The sequence below is a fragment of the Lasioglossum baleicum genome, chromosome 18 (genome assembly GCF_051020765.1).
Source record: "Lasioglossum baleicum chromosome 18, iyLasBale1, whole genome shotgun sequence".
Classification (NCBI taxonomy): domain Eukaryota; kingdom Metazoa; phylum Arthropoda; class Insecta; order Hymenoptera; family Halictidae; genus Lasioglossum; species Lasioglossum baleicum.
In genome coordinates this window covers 5,019,295-5,042,704 of record NC_134946.1, presented here as the reverse complement: position 1 = coordinate 5,042,704, position 23,410 = coordinate 5,019,295, and the positions used below count along the sequence as shown (strand labels likewise).

At 37.9% G+C, this 23,410-nt stretch overlaps 2 protein-coding genes across 8 annotated transcripts in view; both read right to left on the bottom strand.

Moving 5' to 3' along the window:
* The window catches only part of Glurib (Glutamate receptor IB), a 383,859-nt gene that overhangs the window by 69,137 nt on the left and 291,312 nt on the right, over positions 1-23,410 (bottom strand). The window lies entirely within an intron of this gene.
* The window catches only part of LOC143217877 (trehalose transporter 1-like protein), a 38,945-nt gene continuing 20,792 nt past the window's right edge, over positions 5,258-23,410 (bottom strand). For both annotated transcript variants that reach the window (XM_076442551.1, XM_076442552.1), the window contains 2 exons: positions 22,122-22,924; positions 5,258-19,755 (listed from right to left, as the gene is read on the bottom strand). In XM_076442551.1, coding sequence (XP_076298666.1) covers positions 19,606-19,755; positions 22,122-22,924 — 953 coding nt within the window. In that variant the 3' untranslated portion in view covers positions 5,258-19,605. The remainder of the gene's footprint in view (positions 19,756-22,121; positions 22,925-23,410) is intronic.

Here is a 23,410-nt window from a genome sequence, read left to right as displayed (position 1 = left end):
AATTAATATAAGCGTGGTAAAATAGGGAGATTATGGTAAGAACGTTTTTTAACCTTGAGAAAATTCGTTAAACACGTAGAATTTCAAGAAATCGATTTTGCAATATTCTGAGGTCGTAGACAAATTTTGAGACCAGATTTGAAATCAGCGTGAAATAATCTACGAGAATTGAAGTACAGCATGTTCAAAAAAAAAATTTTCCGCGCGTGGTATTGGAAAAAACACAATTTTCTTGAAATTGTGCAAGTTTAACGAATTTACTCAACGTTGAAAAACGTTCTTACCATAATCTCCCTATTTTTCCGATATACTGCGAAGTTTCAGCTTTAATTTAAAAAAAATTTCATCGCTCTACCTCATTTCTATCGAAAGTTCTTTGATTTTGTCTCCGATTTGGATGAAAGGTCCCACTGTGCGGCGCAGCCAGCAAGTTCTTCCGCGAAAACGCGCGACCATGCAAAACCGGAAGGTCACGCGGAGATTCGAGCGCAGACAAATCTCTGCTGCGACATTTCCTGCGGATGATTTTTCACCTGGATCTTTTGCTTTTCCACACGATTACCGTTCGGCTAACTAACGAAACGGTTTACCAAGTCTCCACGCCAGCGACGCACTCTCTCCTCCGGAGGTCAACGCCACGTTTAGGCGAACACGGGCGGAGAAATCGCCGGGAAGAAGGCTAATTTCTCACGGCGCAGCGCGGCGCGGCGGCGGCGACCTCTTTATTATCTTCATCCCCGCCTTTAGAGACTAGCCACCCTCCGAGAGGATTTCGCCGACCGTTAAAAAGCACCGTCGATTCGGCTCGGTTCAGGAAAAAGCTGGATTAATTAACAGACATTAATATTCCTTTAATATTGCCGACCTGAAATCGTCCGACGCGCAGTGATACGCCATTGCTGCGCGCGAACCGAGATTTTACAAGCTGATGTCGCGGATAAATAAAAGAAAATTTCCAGAAAGGTTCACACTTTGCTATACAGGGTGTTAGACTAGGGAGAAAATTTGAGGGGTGGTTCTCCATGGAAAGATGAAAATGAACAATTAAAAAATCGCTAACAATTTATTTAACATTGAAAATGCATTTTCCACGAAAAAAACCGATAAAAAATAATTTACCACGAAGGGATTCGAGCCCAGGCCTGCGGCGTAGCAGTTCAGTTCGCTGCTGTTGAAAACTGCTTGATAAAAATCTGAACTAAACTGATATTTTACGGTTACGAAATTTTAATTGCAAATATCTCGAAAACTATTGAGTGTCTGCCCCTATAATGGGGTATTTTCGTAATCAGGGGAACAAGATCTATAACTCTGTAAAATCTCAACTAAATCCGTGCGGGACAGGGCGGGGGTTCTCCTTGTTAGTGTTAAAGATCCGCCTGAAATGCTGCAACCCGACCGACAGTGGTGCACGAGTACGTGCACCTCTGCTGGTCGGATTGCCGCATTTCGGGGATATTTTAAATCGTTAATAACTGAAAAACGAAGCCGAAATCGGAATTTTTCCGTTCTTTATTTTCGTCTTATATTGCCATGGAGAACCCACCCCTTATATGTTCTCCCTAGTCGAACATCTTCTGGACAGTCTTGACACTTCCGACGATGTCTCGCAATTGAGCCAGAAAATTTACTTCTTTCGAAATCCTTATCCGTAACAAAACAATGTTAAATCTATCGAGCCTGGCGTTACTTGTCCCCTCGAGCAAGGGTAATCGTCTGTCAGAGGATACGAACCCAATGAAAGTGTCTACCCTCTAGAGAACAAGAGAAAGAGCCACCAGAGTAGACTTAAGCCAGACAGAGATGAGCAGGGAGAGTATTAAGATAATCCTTGAGTGTTGGAACGCTTCATCCCATCTTCGTCAACGTTTCCGCACGTTGTAAGACCTCTCCTCGTTGCGCCGAACCTGCCTCGCAAAAAGCGGTGGACCCACGTAATAAATTTAAGAATACATTTTTAATCGGGTTCGTAATGAAGAAACATAACCCGCTGAAGTTGTCTGCCACGTTGAATTGACCATAACGTTGAAACAGAATTTATCCCAGTTTGCGTTCATAATAATAAATATTTTCCGTGGTATTTCTCTTTAATTATACATGTTTCTAAAGGTGGAATAAAATAAAATAACGCGTTAAGCTAAGGAATATGAAACTTCTTGAATTATAAGATCTTTCGGAACATCATTAAAGCTTTTTTAATGCTGTTATCTCGACTTTTTAAATGCCAAAAACGAAAGATTATCTAGAGATAAGAGAACCGTTTTTAAAATTTTATAGTACTTAAACTCTTAAATCCTCTTTGGTTTTGGATTTTCAAGCTCATTAATGCAAGGCTTTTTATATATATATCATTTTATAATTTTCTCAGTATTTAATTTCTACTGTTCACATTATCCACGTATATTTTATTCAACATTTTATCGAACATTTCGGACATTAACGAGTATTTTGAACAACGTCATTTTCCATTCGGATGAGACTCGCATTTATTACAAAATGATTTATTTTTTAATGTCATATGGAATTGTTTAAAATAACCTCGATATCTGTCTACATACAATACAAAATACCAAATATATTCGTATTACTTTAAATTTTTCATCAATGTTGTTGCAATTTCGGAGAGCTCGAAAGTGTTGTACTTCACAATGGGAAAATTGAAGCGTCGTGTATCGTTCATTCACTCTCACGGAAAAATAAATAATAGAACATATTTCATTCCGACACGCGGAACAAATCGTTTCGAGAGAAATATACATTGAGTAAATAAAAATTGACAGAAGCTGCGAATGTTTATTAAAAAATAGAATACAGCGGAAGGAGGAACTGGTTATAGGTGAATCGACACGTTCGTGTCGACATGAATTTTCGAAAATTATAAATGACGTTGCTAGAAGCTTTCTACTGTTGTTGATATGTATCGTCAAGATTATGTTTATTTGTCAATACAAATTTCTCTTTTGTGGGAAAAAGAACAATAAATTTTCGGATCTTAACATGTTCGCTACCAGCATTTGTTTCGTTGCTCACCTTCCTTGTTCGAAAGTTTCTCATTAAATGCACACAATGTACCCAATTTTAAATTATTAAAACAGTTTAGCAGAAGAAAGTCACAGATACTCTGAAAATTATGCATTCTACTATGACTTTAATCAACGAAGAGAGAGTGCATAAAATTCATTTTACTGCTTTTAAGTGAACTGTCAGATTATGGATGTCACATATTTGTGACGGTGGTAGCGAACATGTTAATACACCATTATTTATATTAATCCTGTGTTATAATAATCTGGTTCAAACCCGAATCATAACGTTTCATGCCTCTCTTAGCTATATTCATTTAGTGTAGAAATTGATCGAACCTGAGCACCGTGAAAATAATTACCATTATAGCTAACGTTTAGACGAATTCAACGACTCACTATATTATGACATTGAGCTCATAAATGACGCTAAATCAGTTCTCAACGACTTTTCGGGCCAAATAGCCCGCTGTGTGCGATGTCGACGTAACGAAGTCGATACGTCCGCGATTGGCCGATGCGACAACTATCAATAAACGAAACAAGAATTTCAATTTGTGTCATGCGGTACGTGGCCGGCATGCCGTATGACGAAAAATTCCGAGTTTCCATCCCGCCCGACAAATTCTCCCGGGCTACACGGGAACACAGACTTCCGCCGTTCCCGAGTCTTATGAGAGCGAAAATACGCCGGCAATTCTCCGTGTTCCATTTCCACGTAACGCTTCGCAGCTGTTTTCATAACTTCGCCGATGATCGAAGGTGTCGCGCTTGATCGTCCCTATGAATCGCTTGCCCGACAAATTGGCCGCCCTCCGTCGCGATACCATTCCGTTGATGCGGACCAGTCAACTTTTGTTGCTCCGCGCCGAGACGATCCTAGAAAATACATATACTCGGTCACCTACCCAACCAACTCGTCGGACGAAAATTACTTCGCGAAAAATTCTCGGACACGTGTACCGCGCTGTACTCGCCGGGTGTCTGGCGTGAGCGCGTATTGTGTTGATTATCTCGGTAGCTGTTCGAGATACGGAAAGTTCTTTTTATGGAAATTAAATGTTGCAAACTTTCTAGCGACGGCAATTTTTCTTTATATCGTTAATTCGAGGAACTCTCGGGGGGTAAATTTTGTTGTTGAAATGGAACTATGTTTCGTATTTGCGAAGAAAATATTTAGATTGTATAACAACAGTTACTCGAATTAATATTCGGACGCTCTAATAAAGACGATAACTTTTTTAATATTGTACTATACGGTTTGAACTTTTTTTGGGAAACTAGAGCAATTAGTTTACTACAGGATGTGATAAAAATTTGTTTAAAAAATAGCAATTGATCGGAATTGTAGAAAAAATACGAAAAGTTGCGTTTTACATGTATTTTATGTGGGCCTATATTGAAAATTTAAAAAGTACGTTTTGTTTTGTTTCATCGAAATCGGCTGATGCGGGAATAAAACGACCGGCATTGAAAGATGTAAGAGAAAAGATAAAATCTGCAATTTTAACCATTTATAAACGTTTGTAGCTCATTGGAACGTCGAAATTTTCAGAATATGTTTAATTCACACAGATCCACAAAATGTATTTTTTTAAATTTTCAATATAGGCCCACATAAAAAAGTTGTGAAATGCAACGTTCAGTATTTTTTCTACAATTCCGATCAATTGCAATTTTTGAGAAAATTTCTTTTCGCACCCTGCAGTAAACTAATTGTTCTAGCTTCCCAAAAAAGTTCAAACCGTATAGTACAATATTAGAAAAGTTATCGTCTTTTTTATAAAGCGTCCGAATATTAATTCAAGCAACTGTATGTATTTAGTTGATACTAAAATCACGATAAAAAATTTCGAATTGCCGTATAAACCATGTTTTTAATGGTTTAAACAAACCACGTTTTTAATGGTTCAAATAATCCATTTTTCGACCGGTTTTCGAATAAATATTAACATTGTATAGAATATTAAAGCGTGTTAATAAAAATACAAAATATTCAAGCACAAAGGTAGCTATAACTAGAATATTATCCAATAGAAGCACGAATCCAACAAAATACATTCAATCACAGTACAGATCTGACAATAATATCACAGGTCTAAACTTGTTACCTCCAAAGTTTATGTGTAAACACACCAAAGTTAGCATAGAAACTTCAATCAAATCATTACGATGGCGAAACACGAATTCAGATGGAGTCCATAATAGTATGACTATGATATAGGTTATATAAATTTCGATCCACGTTTCAGTATTTCTGATTTCCAGTAATATACAAAATTCTTCATGGCAGTAAATCTCTGAACAAAATTCTGGACTTTAAAGTATCAGAATATTATCGTTAATATTATAAAATATGTGTAGTAACATATAAAATCGTTATATTCGAGTATTAATGTGAAAGGTTCTAATGTAAAGGTGGCTTGTGTATATTTCATACGTATTCTGGTATCGGTCAAAATAAATTAATAAGACTCGATGGATGTATAAAATTACTGAATTTTAACGAGCTTCTAATGAAGATTAAACCGAACATTTATTTTATCGAGTGAACCCTCGTCGACCAATACGCTTGTTTTATGGGTTTCAATGGGTATTGCTTTTATTAATAAGTATTCGCAAGAATTAATAATTATAAAGTTCCTTCAAGAACGAGAGAAACGGTAATTATTAGACAGCGGATTTTACGCATTTATGACAATAATGAGTATATGTAATTTGATAAAGTAAAATCATTAGAAAAATTTATAAACACTGTTACGTTATTTTCAATTCATTACACATATTACGAAAGATAATAAACTTTCACTCCACTCCAATTTGTTGCAATTCAGGTACAAAGTTTTTATTTTGCATAAAGATCCGCTGTCTACTGATCAATTTTCAACCTTCGAAAAACCGTTTCATTACCCGGCTGACGATTTTGCACAGGTGAAAACTGTGGTTCGGACCGCCAAGACCCAATTGGCCAGAAGATTGCTCGAACGGAGTATCAGCCGCGTTCATTTCCTGCGGAGATTTATTCGTCTATTTCCCGAAAGCTACGTTCTCGCTATCCGTTAAAACGATCAGTTATTAGCCGCCATCAAAATATCGTTCGATGGTTTTATCATGGCAGCGTTCACGCTGTCCATGTAGCCGGCTCCTTTGAACCATATTTCAATGGCGAGGGCCAGCGGCCAGCGGGCCGCGTTAGCGGATAATGGAAATTCAGTTTCACCGAACGATTTTTATCCGTTCTCATACACGGCCAGCGAACGGCCAGTTCTCGAACATCGTCGATATCGGCCGGAACGCGATCGTAGAGGACGGAGAAATAACAAATGCGGTAATTAAAAAAGTTGCCGGCGATCGCTGGAGGGAGTTCGAATATTCTAGCATGTTTTGCTGTTCGCCGAAAGTATCCATAAAATATTGCATCGACTCCCTTTGACGGGGAGTGCTCGGAAATGCAGAAAGAAAAAGAAGTCTTTGTTTATTATTTGTGAACGATGTCTGTTAAATATTTAAAAAAAAGGATAAGGAATCGTTAGTTAACCTCGTAACTTTTAATATTAATTGTACCGAAAATTATTTGCCCATTAGGCTTGTTCCATGGAAATCGCTTCACAAAAACAAGCTAGAGACACGCAAAAGCGCCAAATTAAAACTTGTCTCCCCACTCTACGCGTCACGTGACGCGTCTCGCCTCTCTCGCGCATGTGCCACAATGTCACGTGACTGATCCGGTACTAACAGAGAGGGGGAACCGTATTCCCCCCTCGATTCGAGTCGATTCCCCTGACCTGGTGACGCTGGGTGCACTCTGTATACATTTTAAAATATTTCATACATTTAAAATATTTATCAATTTTGATAAATTGATAATAATGCTCCACTTTTCCAAATACTTTCAATCTTTCTACTGTTACAGTTTTCGCCTACGTTGGTCATAAATAAATAAATAATAAATTCAAGCAAAATAAAAATTGTGTACTTGAATTGCAACGAACTCAAGTGAAATATAAATTTATTTTCATTCTTATAACACATTACTAGTGATTATTGCATAATTTTGAAATATCTATGGTACATTACTAAACACTTTTTAATGGAACCTTCAATAGCAACAGAAATTTTTATTGCGAACTAACAAGCCACCCTCAATAACGTCATCTAATAGTTTCATTTAAGATTGCAATGTGAAAGAAAATCTCTGTGCTTTCTTTTGGTGCAGCACAATTATTCAAAATCTTATTACATAATAGGCTTCCGGTAGGTGAAGTGTTAATATCTTTTATAGATTGATACTAATATAACAGTATTTATAAATTCTTCTAATGCTTTTACTGTTTTAAATTATACTCCCTCTGTCTCATAATAATAGTAGCAAGTGAATATTTAAACGGGAATTATTGGCGAATGCAGCTGTAAGTCATGTTGTAACTTACACCAATGTCCAAATCAATGTTTCACGACATCTGTCATTTGTTTTGACACACCTTTCAATTTTTAGGTTAACCTAATTATTACGAATTATAACTATTTCATCCGCTGATCGAAATCAATTGTTTTATTTCAGTTGAATATCAACCCATTGTAAAAGTAAGATGAAAAAAAAAACAAGTTATGCTGGAAGCAATGAAGAACGATGGCTCCAATAAATTTAAGCTCACGCATATAAGGAAAGCAAAGCTTCGCAGCCAAGGGATCCTACCTACAAGTTTAAAATGCAGTAATGAAATTATTGAAAAATCCAGAAGAGCTATCTAAACACTGAAAATAAAAATTAGGAGTAATATTCTCAATTTATTGTTTAATGTAATCTAGTTTTTTCATAATAAATGTTGCGTTTTAGATTTATTTTCTTTTGCTACTATTATTATGGGACAAATTAAATTCATCAACTGCTACTATTATTATGGGACAAAGGGAATACTTACTGTTGTCATATAAATACAGTTATAACATAACAAACGAACAGCATGTGCTCAAGGCAGAGCAATCATCAACAACGAATAGATTGACCATTATATGTCCAACAGACACAATGAAAATTCGAATGGCAGGGAACTCGATCAGAAAACCAGCCCATAAACCGTCTCGACGAGACGTATTCAGTGGTTCGAGCTACGGAAACAGGGAAAAACGTTGAGTAATTTCAGCGATTCCGCGTAATTTACGAGCAGGCGGCAGTCTACATCTAGAGGTGTTCGACCCTCCGATCGGGTGCATCTTGCTGGCACTGACCACGCTCGGGAGATGTTTATGTCCATTTGAATTCCAATTAATGGCACGTCGCGTCGAGGACACTTTGGAACGCGTGACATATCGCGACGCATTGTTCCGCCGCTGGCGTCGTCGACCGGAAACGCTGGTCGGACTCCGGTGTTCGAAGGTTCCTGCGGCATCGATCGATGCTTCTGATTTTCTTTGGAAACGTGATCACGCGTGTTATGCATAGACTTTTCTATCCTGACCTTTGACCCCCTTTCCGTGAGACAAGGGTGCCACAACAAAGGACCCACGGTGGCTCCTCCTACGAATTTAACACTAGAACTACGTGTTTACAAGAAATTTTGTTTATATACTTCTTCAGTCAAATATACATCATAATTGAAATTGTATGAAATCGAAATAAATCTTGTTATTATTGTAAAGCAATTAGTTCATTCATAAGAAGAGCGACAGAACTCAAAGTATCAGATGATTGCATAAGTTCGTGCCCGATTTTCATGGATGTCGTAAATTGTGCTGCACGGCGGAGTGTGACAAAAATTAAATTAAATTGACCATTATTTTCTAATTGTAGAAAAGAATGGTGTGACTATGTATAATTGACTAATAAATATAATTGAAAGAATTATTTATTAATAAAGGAGTATTCTTTAAAATTTAATCATTGAATTTTATTTTCAAATCGGGCACGAACTTATGCAATCATCTAATATATTTCTAAAAAAAGTGTAGTAATAAATTATTCATTCAAATGGCTCTCCTGTAAAATTTCCTTTCTTCGACTTGTGTCAATTTACTTATTAACCCTCGTGTAGTCAACCAAAATGTATAGATTATTTAAAACCTTTCTGTATTTATCATGTTTGCACAAATTCTCATTATAAGACTATAAATTAATATATTAGCGAGTAAAGAATGGACATTCAGAGAAATTTTGTAATATTTTTTAGACGAATATCAACAAATTGTTGAAAGAAATACAGTAAATTATATTACAATACGGTTGACACAAGGGTTAATGAAAGAATTTTTAGTTCTACTGTTAATAATCTTAAACTAAAATGATAAAATACAGAACTGTGAAGACATTAGAAGAATTTAAGAATATTTCTACAGCATCTCATTTCACAAATTCTTCAAATATTTATATTATTTAGATCTTTATTTCCGTCCCTTACAATTGATGTCGAAAATTTCGCTTTTGATTGATCTCGCTTATCGATGTCGAAAATTTCTATTTTGCATAAAGATCCGCAATGTGGTTGTCAGTCGCACACTAATGGCGCCCGTGTCCACAGATTTGGCTGTAGAGTTCAGCATCGATACTTACATCCCCAAAGTTGTCGATATCCAGTCTTATGACTTGGGGATTCGTTGAAGTGCTTGATGCCCTGTCAGTATCGACTTGCATGACCCTGTGGTTTTCAGTATCGGTTTTCACAACCGCCGTGGTTATCTGTGTGGTGTCCCATGACCGCTGTGATTGACTGTATTGTGCTCAACGACCCTCGGATCGTTGGTTCCGACTCCACCGAATTGAGTGATTTAGGGACCTATCGTATTGCCTCCGGCTCGTGTCACCCTTTTTTCCCCCGGTGCCCAGAAATTACTTTGTACCTTGCTGAGATTAATTGTTTGCTCGATGCGACACGGATTCAAAGTGAATCCCGAATCGCGCTGATGCGGACCGTTACAACGGCGTACAAAAAATAATCTAATTCCCGGTGAAAGCGATTACATGCGTTGTACATAATTCCGTGTTAATCATTTTTTTTTTGTAGGTGGACGCGTGGAGGACATAATGTGAAGAGCAACTCTGTTTTTTAAATTAGAATGACATACAGTAAATCCTCTAGTATAGTCGCAGAAGCCTCGGGGAGGTTCGTTTGCAAAGTTCATAGACGGACACTACTTTTTTGTGCTTCAAAGACCAAGCCGAACGTAGAGAAGGACAGCTATGCAAAGAGAGACCGCGCGCGGCCGAAGCGACTGCGACTCTCCGCGTCACTTTCTTTCCCATTCGCTGTCCTCCCCCGCGCCCGAAAATTTCATTGTCACTTAAACCACTAAATACAGTTTTAATTACATCGTCTTTGGTCTTATTTTAATCATAAAAATGCCACAAATGTATTGGAGAAAGTTCCATAAAAAAGATAAGTAATAGTGTAAAAAAATTTTTAAAAATTATTACAATGGAGGGGATATTTTCTTTGCAATCATCGTGTACGACCTTTCTGCGACTACAGAGGATTTATTTTACTTTTCTCTAATCTATCTTATAAGGCGTTTTAAGACGCATACAGTGACCTACGACTCAAGGTTATTCAAGGTCGTTGAAGGTCAACCGCGATAGAAAATATTCTTCTTGAAATTTCAAGTACTTAATATTATCTGTCCAGCATCGTTAAAACGATTTTGCCAAAAACTTAGCGTCGCTTTCGTTGACCTTGAATTAGTATCGAAGGTCACTCTCACCACTCCTTTGCCTCGACTCTTTTCGTTCTCCCTTTCCCACTTGTTCTGTCTGCCACGCTGTTTTTGTCCCGCTAGGAGTGAACGCTCTTGAGCGATCATGCGGACAAAGCTGGACTCGCGATCGATTTAACATCGTTCAGGGGACGATACACGTCCGCGGGTCTGGAAGGGACAGACGCCTTTTTGGTCCGTGCAGACACACCGCGTGTGTACAAGGCCGTGAAACGCTCTTACAAGATTGTGTTTGATCTGCCACAGTGGATAATTCGTCGGCGACGTGTCCTGCCTACCGCGAGCCACGCTTTGTCATTCTCCGGCTCTCTCCCTCTCCCTCTCCCTCTCGCTCCTTTTATTTCCGCAGGATTTATTGACTCGCGTTTGTTGTACCGCAATCTATTGAAACGGCCGCACGCCGAGCATCACGGCGCACCGGCGAAAATAATAAAGGGAAACGGAACGAAGAAACGAGGCTCGAAACCGCGACCGGACTCGTAAACGGACACGTTTCCAGGCCATCGAACAGCCGTGTATCAAAGGGTGCAATGCTGACACGCGATTCAAGCCTGTGTCATGTTGACCTTTGACTCAATTAGCGGTGCAAACGATTCGGTAAAATGACGAGATTGAGAGGATCAAAAAAGTGTCTGATTTTGGGAACAAAACGTATGAGTTTTATGATATAAATATAATTATAATTATAAAATAATTAGAATATAAAATATCTTAAAAATCTGCAATTTTTATATGCGATAAATCATTCGGTCTACGCAACACTATTTCGCATAAAAATCCGCAGTCTAATGATAAGATTCAATCCTCGGTTTAATACCAAAAATTAATATTCCACAACATGAAAAGATCGTTACTAATGAATCGATTTGAAAATTTAATTAAAAAGTATGTTCATTTGCTCCGACATTCACGAGTAATTGCTGATACACGTAACTTTAAAAGGGTAGTAGTTTCCTTTCGACTCAAGAGCTGTTCCGAAAAAGTTGGTTAATCGATACCAGACGTACGTGACCGGGATTATTTAAAAGCTTTCAGTACAATTTCGCCGGTAATTAAGAACGATCGTCGCGATTTATCAACCGCAATTATGGGCACATGCGCAACACACGGAAGTGCGCGAGAGCAACCGATTTGCTTGGGCGAAAGGATAACTCAAAACCAGAAATTCATCGGTCAGCTATTTCCCATCGTTATCTTCTACACTAGCGAAATGGCGATCCCGAAGAAGTATTAATTATATGCAATAAAACATACAATAAAATTTCATTTTTACTATCAGTTTCGATCAATTAATTATGGATCTTTAAAATAAAAATGATCTTGCTTTCGTTAATAATTTCTGTCTTTTTACTATTTTAAATTGTACATTTTTAAGATAAACGCATAAAGATCCATGTATGTATGTATATATTATTATGTATGATAAAATAAAAATTTCTTACAAATAAAAAAATTGAGAACTACACCATTTGAATATGTGTTTGTATCAAATAACGTTTTGCTCTGAAAGTCAAGGAAAAATTGACAGTAATTTCGATAAATTAATTATGTATCTTTAAAATAAAAATGATTTTGCTTTCGTTAATAATTTCTGTGTCTCTTTACTATTTTAAATTATACATACATGCCCATTTTCAAGATAAACGAATAAAAATTCATATATGTATAATATATATTATTATGTAAGATAAAATAAAAATTTCTTACTAATAAAAAAATGGAGAACTACCCCGTTTGAATATGTGTTTGTATGAAGTGATTTTATGCTGTGAAAGCCAACATAAAATTAAAAATTACGAAGAGTATAAAAAATTTTAAATTATACAAAAACATTCGTGCAACAAAGATTATTTTCCATTTGTGGAATGATACTATGACGTACTATGTAAAGTTCCTGTGCTCTTATTCGAGGAAACAAATTCCCGAACAGGTTTATTTCCGGCGATGCGTTTTATTATCTCCTCTGAATAAACAGAAAAAACATTTCCCATCGAACGCGGCATCGAAGGGACTAACAATCGACTGGACTCTACCGCAGAGACTCCTGAATTAACATACTTCTTGTTTATCCGAAACGTATTATTCTCTGTTCTAGGTATTCGAGCAAACAAGAGGGAAAAAACTGTGCAGAGCATTCCTGGAATTTGCACGCGGGTTTACAGCAGGAACTCTTTGAACGTATTGCAGTAGTACGTCGTAAATTATGCGGAAAATTTCATGTAAGCATGGGTCGGTTTATTTATTTTCCAGTATTAAATGTTTCAAATATTTTCATACCTTCAGGTTATAGTATATAAAGTTGCCTGTGGAACGTGATATGTCGTCACTGTATTTAAACTTATCAATTTTTCGCTGTTTAAAGACAGCATTCCTCGATTTTTATTTCGAGTTATGTTGGTGCGTAAACACGCTCATGAACGTCACTATAGATAAGAGTTAAGGAAAATTTACGTGGAGGAGGACAGAGGCAATAATTTCAAATTTCCTCGATGTTCCGTAATAATTTAGAAACAACGTGGCATCTAGGTAATATGAGAATAATATTGTAGTTGCTACATGAACCAGCTGGTTTAAAGTTTAAAGTTAAAATGACAAATTAATAAATCTGACATTTCACACACAACCTAATGCAAATACATACATGATGTCACAAAAATGTTCTTCCTTGAAAGGGGTGATTCCCAAGGTTATTTGAACTAACTTTTTCCTTTGCTAAAATATTCTCCGCGGCTTCGTTAAGAAGTTATTAACGAAAAATACGAACCAATCAGAGCGCGACTACAGCTCGGCGACACGCCCCGCTGAGCCGGTAACCGCCCACTGTAGGCGTGCTCTGTTTGGTTCGTGTTTTTCGTTAATAACTCCTCAATGAAGCCTTCTAGAACATTTTCGTAAAGAAGAAAGTTATTTCAAATGACCTCAGGAAATCAGCCTGTTCAAGTACGACATTTTTAGGACACCCGGTACAGAGTGACCACGTATGCGATGGTCATTCCTCACAAAGAGTCGTTTGGAATTGTCCGCAATTGCCAGTTAGTCCGAGTTCACGCCTGTTCCTTCGCGAACAAGTGGCTGTCATTATCAGGATTGCAGCCGCTGCATTAAGTAAGATGCAGCCTATACACATTCTCATCGGGATAATGCACCGCTAAGTGGATGCTCCATACGTGTTGCGACTCGTAGCCTATCAATCTTGATCTCGTGCGCGGGCGCGAGCGTCTCTGCCCTCCTCAAACTCTGTCCAGGTATTCGAAACACGCGTGCCGGTGTGTATTGGTGCTCTGCGAATCAGGAGCACGGTAACGCATTAACACACCGGCATACGAAGCACTCTGCCGGAGACGTATGACGGGCACGTAGACCTAAGTGTCCAGGAATACGTAAGACGCGGAGACGGACGCGTTCCGCCATGCTGCTTAGCGATAAGGTGTATATTTGCTCTTGCGAAGGTCCTGCCGCATTTTGGAGATGCACCGAGGTAATTGAGAACCCGTCCTTCAAACAGCTGGGTTTATTAATGAAGAAGGCGAATTGCATCAAAGGAATATTAAGTCTCTGTTGGCTATTCTACTAATGAAAAACGTAATACGCTGGGACTTCATTTATCCGTACCAGCAGGAACCCATTAATTTCTTCATTCTTATTCTATCAGACCAGAATTTTCATCGTTTCAGTTGAAAACTGTTCAATAGACTGCGGATTTTCATGCAAAATATAGATTCGTTTTCCTCTGTTGCAAGAAACAGATAAAGAAAAAAATATTAGCTGTGCAAATAAGTTCCTTCTCCTTTTTTTCTTCGATCATAACTTCTGACTGAATTGGAATTACTTCTCAATTTTGATGCAATCTGAAAGAGCGTTCTTCTAGTTTTGTAAGAAGAATCGTGATGAGCGCTCTAACAAGGGAAGAACCCCAAGTGTCCGACTTCGATTTTGATAATCTTTTGTGAGACGATATGGTAAATGGATCCCTAATGATGTCTGCAAAATATTTGGTGTAGTTGCTCGATAGTTTTAAAGATATAAACAATTATATTAATTAATTATATACGATGAAATTTTTTTAAAATTAAAGCTGAAACTTTGCAGAATATGGGAAAAATAGGGAGATTATGGTACGAACGTTTTTTAACCTTGAGAAAATTCGTTAAACATGTAGAATTTCAAGAAATCGATTTTGCAATATCGTGAGGTCGTGGAAAAATTTTGAAACCAGATTTGAAATCAGCGTGAAAAAATCTACGGGAAATGATATGTCGCATGTTAAAAAAAAAATTTTTTCGCGCGTGGTATTGAAAAAATCACAATTTTCTTCAAATTCTGCAAGTTTAACGAATTCTTTCAAGGTTAAAAAACGTTCGTGCCACAATCTCCGCAATTATTCCATATTCTGCAAAGTTTCAGCTTTCGTTTAAAAAAAATTTCATCGCTCTATCTCATTTCTATCGAAAGTTCTTTGATTTTGACACAGATTTCGTCGGTTTAGCCCAGTGTGCGGCGCTGGGAGAGAACCATGCAAAAAATGGTAGCGAAGATTTAAAGCCGGAAGTTTTAATTTTTGGAAGACGACGATCGTTCAGGTGCACCGAGAAAGTTCGACGACGGTGTGTTAGAGGAATTGCTAAACAAAAATCCGATCCAGACGCAAAAAGAATTGTGGCAGAAAGATTTTTATGTATTTAATAATATCTTGAATTTGGCAAAAAGGGGAAAGAACTTATTTGCGCACCTAATATTTTCGTAATGGAAAAAGTTATTCCAAATGACCTTACGAACCACCCCTTTCAAGGAAATACAACATTTTTGAGACACCCTGTATATTAACACTGTGTATAGCGTTTTAATTTGATACGAATGAAATGTTGAATATCATACATTACTTGAACATTTTTCACCGATATCATCTTACTGGTCAGGCACTATTGTTCAACAAACATATTTTCATACAGCATGTTGGAAGGTTTGGTTATTCATTTCAGATATGCGAAACGGGTTTGCGAAACGTTGCTATATTTTAGTAGCTAACAAGAAGTAAATTCAATTTCACGCCAACATGGCTCTCGTTCGCCATTAATGGTCGCAGAACAAACACTTAAGTACCTATTTCGGAGTCACACAGTTTGTATGTCGGATGTTTACCCGAATCCCGGGCTATTGACAGGGACAATAAGGTTGACACACTCTCGAAGCTTATGAAACTGCGAATATTAAACCGGTCTTTTATTATTGCGTTAAGACCATCGTCAGAAAGGTGAAAGCTTTCATTACGAGGAAAATTCTGTTCCGAGGGAAGAATTCTAGAGAACCGGCGACGGCGGCTTATAGAAACGTTGCATATAATACGTGGCTTTTTTGCCGACAGGAAAATAAAAGGATAACAGCTGGAAATTTAATATAGTACGATGCTGTCGTGTTAATCGTCGCTTTCCGATGTAAAATCAAATACGATTTTTCTTGAAATAATACAGCAAAAACACGAATCTACCCGGAACTGTTTCTGCAGTGTGATTCCAGCAACGGGGAGACAATTATGTAAAGTAAGCAATGTTATTTGCAGCGGAAGAGGACGTTTGAAAAGTTACAATTTCTGTGATTGCGAAAAGTGCCGGGACAATTAGGCTAAAGTGCAAAGGGAATTCGGAATTCGGATTTTTTTGTTCCCGTTTCGAGAGCGCGTCTTTATGGCAGTGTGACGCGCGATATTTTGCGAGAAAGAATAAATGCTATAGTTTATTCTGAAAAGTGGAAATAATAGTCGCACACAAATCAGTTGTACGGCCGCCATATTAATTACGAGCAAATGAATGTTCTCCCCGTACAACACACGAAATAATTAAAATCTCTCACGTTAAATTACACAAAATTATATTTTAAGGGGACTAATTTCGTGTATATTTCTGGTAAATAAAACATTTCTTTTAACCATTTGCACTCGGAGCTATTTTAATTCGCAAAATTAAACATTCCTTCTTACCTAGAATAATTCCATTGCATACATGATTTTTTCATTTTATAGTAACTGATTCGATACCAACATGGTACAAGCAACTTTTGAGTGATGACTCTGAGTCACCCCTCGACTGCTAAGAGTTAATTATAGAAGAATTCATTTTCCTCAGAGTGTAGTTTATTCTTTATCGAAAAGCAAATTCTTCTATTCCCGTCTATGTTAAATCTCTGTGCAAAATAAAATGTCTCTCTAAATTGCAACAAATTTGTTTGAAATCAAAATTGAGGGTAAACTTTACTGGACTCAAAATTTGTGCCTTTGTCCTATAAATTATGATGTATTTGGTTCAGTAGATTTGTACCCGGCGCGGCTGCAGATCGAAGTTCCGATCCCTGTAGGACTAATCCCAACAAAAACATTCTGTAAACAGGAACCAAGTTCTTACGGCCGTAAAAAGTTGTGAGATCAAACAAAATACGGCCAAGTTCGTTAGCTTAGAAAAACAAAAATAAAAATTAGTTAAAAAGAACGCTATTTAATTTTTAAAGAGTCACATGGACGGCTAAATTATTCAAACTTGGCCGTTACTTTTTAAACCAATGGCCCTAAAACGTTTTAGGTAGCGGCCAAGTTTGAATAATTTAGCCCTCCATGTGACTCTTTAAAAATTAAATAGCGTTCTTTTTAACTAATTTTTATTTTTATTTTTCTAAGCTAACGAACTTGGCCGTATTTTGTTTGATCTCACAACTTTTTACGGCCATAAGAACTTGGCTCCTGTTTACAGAATGTTTCTGTTGGGATTTCATCAATTTTTGTTGAAATTTCATCAATTATCAAGTGGGTATCAAAGATTAACACTCTGCCGGCGAATTAGAACCCAACTTTACCTAGATTTTTTTTGTTACAATTTTAGTGTCATTTTCTACCTTATTGTAATCTACCAGTTTGAGCTTTCTGCCACTACCTCGAATGGCGCTATACGAACGTTTGAAGAGAGCAGATGATTCTTTCCGGAATTTACACGGTTCCTTATGGGAAAAGCGGCATATTTCATTTTCTCCATACATAACCTATTTCGTTTTTTTTTTTTAATACAACCCCTTTAAGGTGTAAAATTTCAAACTTTGATAATTATTCCTTTGAGTGTTTGTTATGGTGGACCTATGTACCAAATTTCAAGCTTGTAGGTCAATGGGAAGTACCCAAAAGGTTTTGATAATCTGTCAGTCAGTCAGTGACAAATTTAGCGATTTTTGAGGTCCTACATCTCGGAACCTACTAATGTTGGAAGATTAATGTTTTGTCAATATTGAGACATGATAGCATTTAACGAGTGTACGGAATTACATCTCCCCATCTGCCTCCAGTGTCGAGTTATAAGCCTCTAAAAAACGGCTAAGTTGTTTCGTGTAAAAGGAGGTAGTGCAAGAACTTGGCTGGTGCACTACCGTGCACCTAGATAGTTCAGGAGCTATGCTTGCTTCAAGTTCAGCAATCTGCAGACTTTTTGACAGGCAAGGGCGCCGCCATATTGGTTTGTAGTAACGATCGCGAGCCGCTTATTTATAGGAGAAATAATTGATAGTAATATAATAATATCGATTTATAGAAGAGATAATTGATAGGGGAAAGGCACAAATTTTGAGTCCGGTAAAGTAAATAGAGTGACAATGTTAATAGGTTGAAATAAATGTAACACACATTTTCTATACTTTTCAAATCATTCAAAGTTTTTATACAAAAAGTCTAATGTTAGTTAACTGTACCACCATTTACCGTATGGAACAGTCGGTCCTTGATGATGCGGTTCGTGGTGACCATAAAGCTATTCACGAGACATTTATGGTGAAACGGGACGAAAAAAACGAGCGGGTTGCCGAAACGCGGCTGGCAAAGTGCGCGCTTGGCTAGGCGAAATTTCGCACAACGCGAAGAGGGCAAACAAATCAGCAACGGCTTGCTGTTAAAACAAACAGAAGAGGGAAGTTAACGCGGGTCCGTAGTTTGGTTACGCGGCACGCGCATTTTTCACCGGAAGTCAAATAGTTTCCAGCGGAACGCCCGGCCCGACCCGGCCCGACCCGCGCCCGTGGAACCCTCGGTATCGTTGCACGAGATCTGGCTGCTTCGCGATTCTCTTTGCAGACGCGGAACTTCGCGATCAAACGAGTCCCAGGACTCTCTTTCTCGCTTCCGCATCCTGCCAGTCTCTTTCCCGGACAGTTTCGAGTGTAATTCGTCGAAATTACAGTTTGTCCGCCGCGTCTGATTCCACTGAACCAGTGGCACGTCGGTATTGATCACCGACCTTTTCTCCCCTCTTTTTCTGCTTCCGGCATGCCGCGGCACGACGCTGTACAGGTATGCGTGCTACACGTGCACTCGCAGAGCTTCTAACTCGTTTAACGTTATACGCGCTATTGTAATTCCAGGTGACTCCGTTTCGTGTAGAGTTTACTTACACTTTGTACTTTGATTGAACGTTACTTTTATGTGGAACGTTAAAACCTCTTTTTTCTTTCTCCTTTATTTAACCCCTTGCCGTATTTTGACGAGCCAGACTCGCGATGAAATTTTTTTTCACAAAGTCTAACAAATATGAATGTTACGCGTTTCGTTTTAGATGAAATAAAATTTGATTCGTTTGCAATCAATATTTAAGCATTCAAATAAACGTAGCCGTACAAAAAATGTACATTTTCTTTTCCCTTCTACGACGTTTTTGTGCATACACGACGATTTAATCACTGTAACTGTAAAGAAAATGGTACGGCAAGGGGTTGAAAATATGTTCTTTTGTCTTTATGGTTGATTCTTCAGAGATGGTTGATTCTTCAGATCCAGAAAAATAGAAAATAAAATGTCACGTTTAAATAATAGCTGTCTATCGTTTATTAAGTACATCACGGTGCTGAACAATGGTTGTCAGTGTTTCCCTCTCAACTCAATTTGTATTTCCTCCAAGGTCTTTCCCTCGGTCTCCGGCACGTATCGGTAGATTAGAATCCAAATGAAAGATGTGATCGCAGTAAACGCCATTATGGGCATGTACGTTCCGTACGATTCTTGCAATACCTACGAACAAGGCGAGAAAACTATTACTCCGTTATGGTGTTCAACGCGTGCCTACTTTATGAAACGTTCGATTTCTTCCGGCGAGAGGAAAACCGGAATTTAGGTCGTTATCAGGAAAGTATATTGCAACCACTTTTATCGTCTAAATTCGGATCTGATAAAGTGCTGGGAAGACGTTTTTGCGCTGTTGACTTATCCCTCGAGTAGTCAAATCAATTTAACACTCCAGAAAGCAGAAAAGCACGAGACCCTTGCGAAATTCGGGGAAAATGTTTCTCGGCAAAACTGCGTGTTCGAGTCGACCGAAATTTTATTTGGCTACCGATATGATGCACTTGCTCGTCGACGATCGATTATGCTTGTGCTGAAAATCTCGCGGATCTTCAAGTTTCTTGAATAACAAGGAGAGGTGGTCGTCGATTTTAATTAAACTTTTCCTGGTCAATCTAAAGAAAAAAATAAGCTGATCCATGTCCAAGCGTTTTTGACAATACGTTTTTATGTATCAAGATAATTATCATTTAATTTTATGATATCCAGAAACTTCATTGTTTTCTCTTTTTGCTCTAGATTCGCCAGAAAAAGTTTAATTAAAACTCTGTTTGAAAGTACGAGGTGTAAGTATTAAAAAATAGCGAATGAGATGGAAGAGGTAAGTTAGGTCAGGTCTGGCTAGGGGGATGTTTAAGAATTTACAGGTACGTTCCAGTCGTCACTAACAAAGAAAATGTGGCACATCTGTATATGAGCGTACGTCCATCTTTTAAACGTTATAGATAATGCATTTTTCCAAATAAGAAGTGCAATATCAATCTAAATGAAATTATTAATATTTGGTACGTTATTTCATGAAGTGTGTCCTTTCTATAGCAGATTATTAATTAAATCATAAAATTTCTACTCCTGGCAAATTGCAATGATGAACCTCATTACACATGAATACGGAAAAATTAAAATTAAATGATTTAAATGAATTACATAAAAATAAAAATGCATATATCCTTCAATAAAATCCGAAATAGTCCTCGTAATTTAACTGTCGTGATTCTCGATGTAAAGTCATTGTGAAAACTATTATAAAATTTACAATCAAGAGGAAATTTTATAAATTTTTCAATTATATATAGTAAAACTAAAAATTAAGGGATTTTTACGTAAATTTAATTTATAGTCGAGAGAAAATTTCAATTAATTTTATATAAAAAATATATGAATCTTTTGAATAAAATCCAGAAAGAAAAGGAAATTTAATTTTCCTTAAATTTAATAAAGAAAATAAAAAAATAGTACTTTTTACCGGAGTTAAACACACTATTCCCCTAAATTTTCGTAAATCTCGATTATTTAAAGTTGAATGAGTAACCCTTAGCACTCGAATGGCGACTCTGAGACACCACTAAAATTGCTGTACCATTATTCAAAATATTGTTTAGATTATTAAATATATCGGTATCTAATCAATTACTAAACATTTAGGTATTGTATGAGATAGTTATACCAAGTTCATATACATATGTAAAATTTAAAAAAAAAAATCATAGGGAATGGAAATATTCTAAATCGAAAGAAATGTTTAATTTTCGAATTAAAATATTAGGTTGTAAATACAGAAATGGAGGATTTTTATTCCTTTGTTTTAATTGCAATTTTATACGTCATTTTATATGTCATTTTAAAGCTTGTTTTACGCTCTATGTAATTATGCTTTTGATATTTGATTTTATTCAAATTTTTATTCAATTATTTGACTTCTATTTCAGGATGTCAAAACACGATTTTCGCAATATTTTTTCTACGAGTTCAAACTGGGCCGAATATCAACGAAGCATGGGACGAAGTAAGTAACAACGAATGCACAGCTTTATATTTTTAAATAATATTGAATTCTCTGTAAAATTAATTGTAATAATATTAAAACCCCTTCAATAATATTAAAATCAATTCTCACAATAATTTAATGTTACTTATTAAACAATATTAAATTTTCTATAAAATTAATTTTCATATTATTGTTTTTACTAAAACAATTTTAAAAACACTTTAAAAACATAGGTTTAAATCCTCTGCATTTCTTTCTTTACAACCTAATAAAATAGCTTCGAGTGCAAAGGGTTAATACGTTGAATAATTATGAAAACCTTGGTGCCTGATATTCACCGTTCCCGCCAAATATTTTCCGTCGGTGGAGGTACGTATAAGAAAATGCGAAAGAAACTCGATTTCGAAAGCCGTGGGAGGTATGGCGGCCCATTAAGGATTAAAATTTCCCAGGGGTGGTACGCGTCCCGACGCGACCTAAATTACGCGGGCCGCTCACGAATCGTTCGCCGCGTAAGTGCGTCATTACCAGTCGCGCAGAAACCTACCTGATAGAATTTCACGACGGTGGTCGTGGTGAGGGCGTAATAAAGGGAGCAAAATATGGCCGCGGGCACCTTGACGTCAACGTGGAAGATCTCGCCGACGTAGGCGAGTGGTACGGGGTTGAGAGCGAGGCCGTATCCGAGAACATAAATCACGAGGAACACGGTGGGTACCCAACGGATCCTGGAGACGTCCTGGCCACTCGAGAGAAGGCCGAAGAAGACGGCTAGCGTCACCAACGACAGTACGCACACCGGCGTCGATAGAAGCAGTAGAAGTCTTTTCCCTAGACTCCTCACCAGTAGGACGCACATAGCACCAGCTAGCACCAGAGCGCAACCGGTCAACACTATGCTGAAGTCCGTCGATATATCGAAGCCCGCTTCCTCGAATATGAACGACTGGTACGCTAAGAGCGGCGCCGCCCCCGTTAAAGTTAACGCGCTCAGAACTATCATCGCGATACCGAACGCTTTCCGATTCTGACGTCTCCTCCACGTCTCCTTCAACGATTTTGTAAATGTCATCTCGCCCCCAGAATCCTCGGTCGCTACGATCCGTTTGATCTCCTCCAGCTCCTCCGCCACGTTATCCTTCCCCAACGCCCATTTCAAAGTCTTCTCCGCGGATGTCAGCTTGTTCTTCTTCGTTAGGAACACCGAGCTCTCCGGCATCCACACGAAGCACACCAGGAACAGCAACGGAACGGACACCGCGATCATCGACATCGTAAACCGAGACACCGAGAGACCGATCGCGTACGCTAGCATCATGCCCGTGTTCAGCAACACCGCCATCAGAGTACCTGGATAGCAGGGACTTACTTTCGTATTCACTTTTCGACTTGTAATATTGAGAGTGTGGCTTTTGGATAAGTTATTCGGCAATCCGTATTCATGTCGATGGGAATTCAGATTCTACTATACAGGGTGTCCCAAAATTCGTGAAAATCCCGAAAGGGGGTGGTTCCTGAGACCATTTCAAGCGACATTTTCCTTTGCAAAACTGTTATCCGCGGCTTTGTTTAGGAGTTATTAACGAAAAACACGGACCAATCAGAGCGCGACCTAGACGCGAGTTACCACAGTCGGCCAATAGACAGTTGGCGCGCCGGGCAGACTGTGGCAACTCGCGTCTAGATCGCGCTCTGATTGGTCCGTGTTTTTCGTTAATAACTCCTAAACAAAGCCGCGGATAACATTTTTGCAAAGGAAAATGTCGCATGAAATGGTCTCAGGAACCACCCCCTTTCGGGATTTTCACGAATTTTGGGACACCCTGTATATCATTA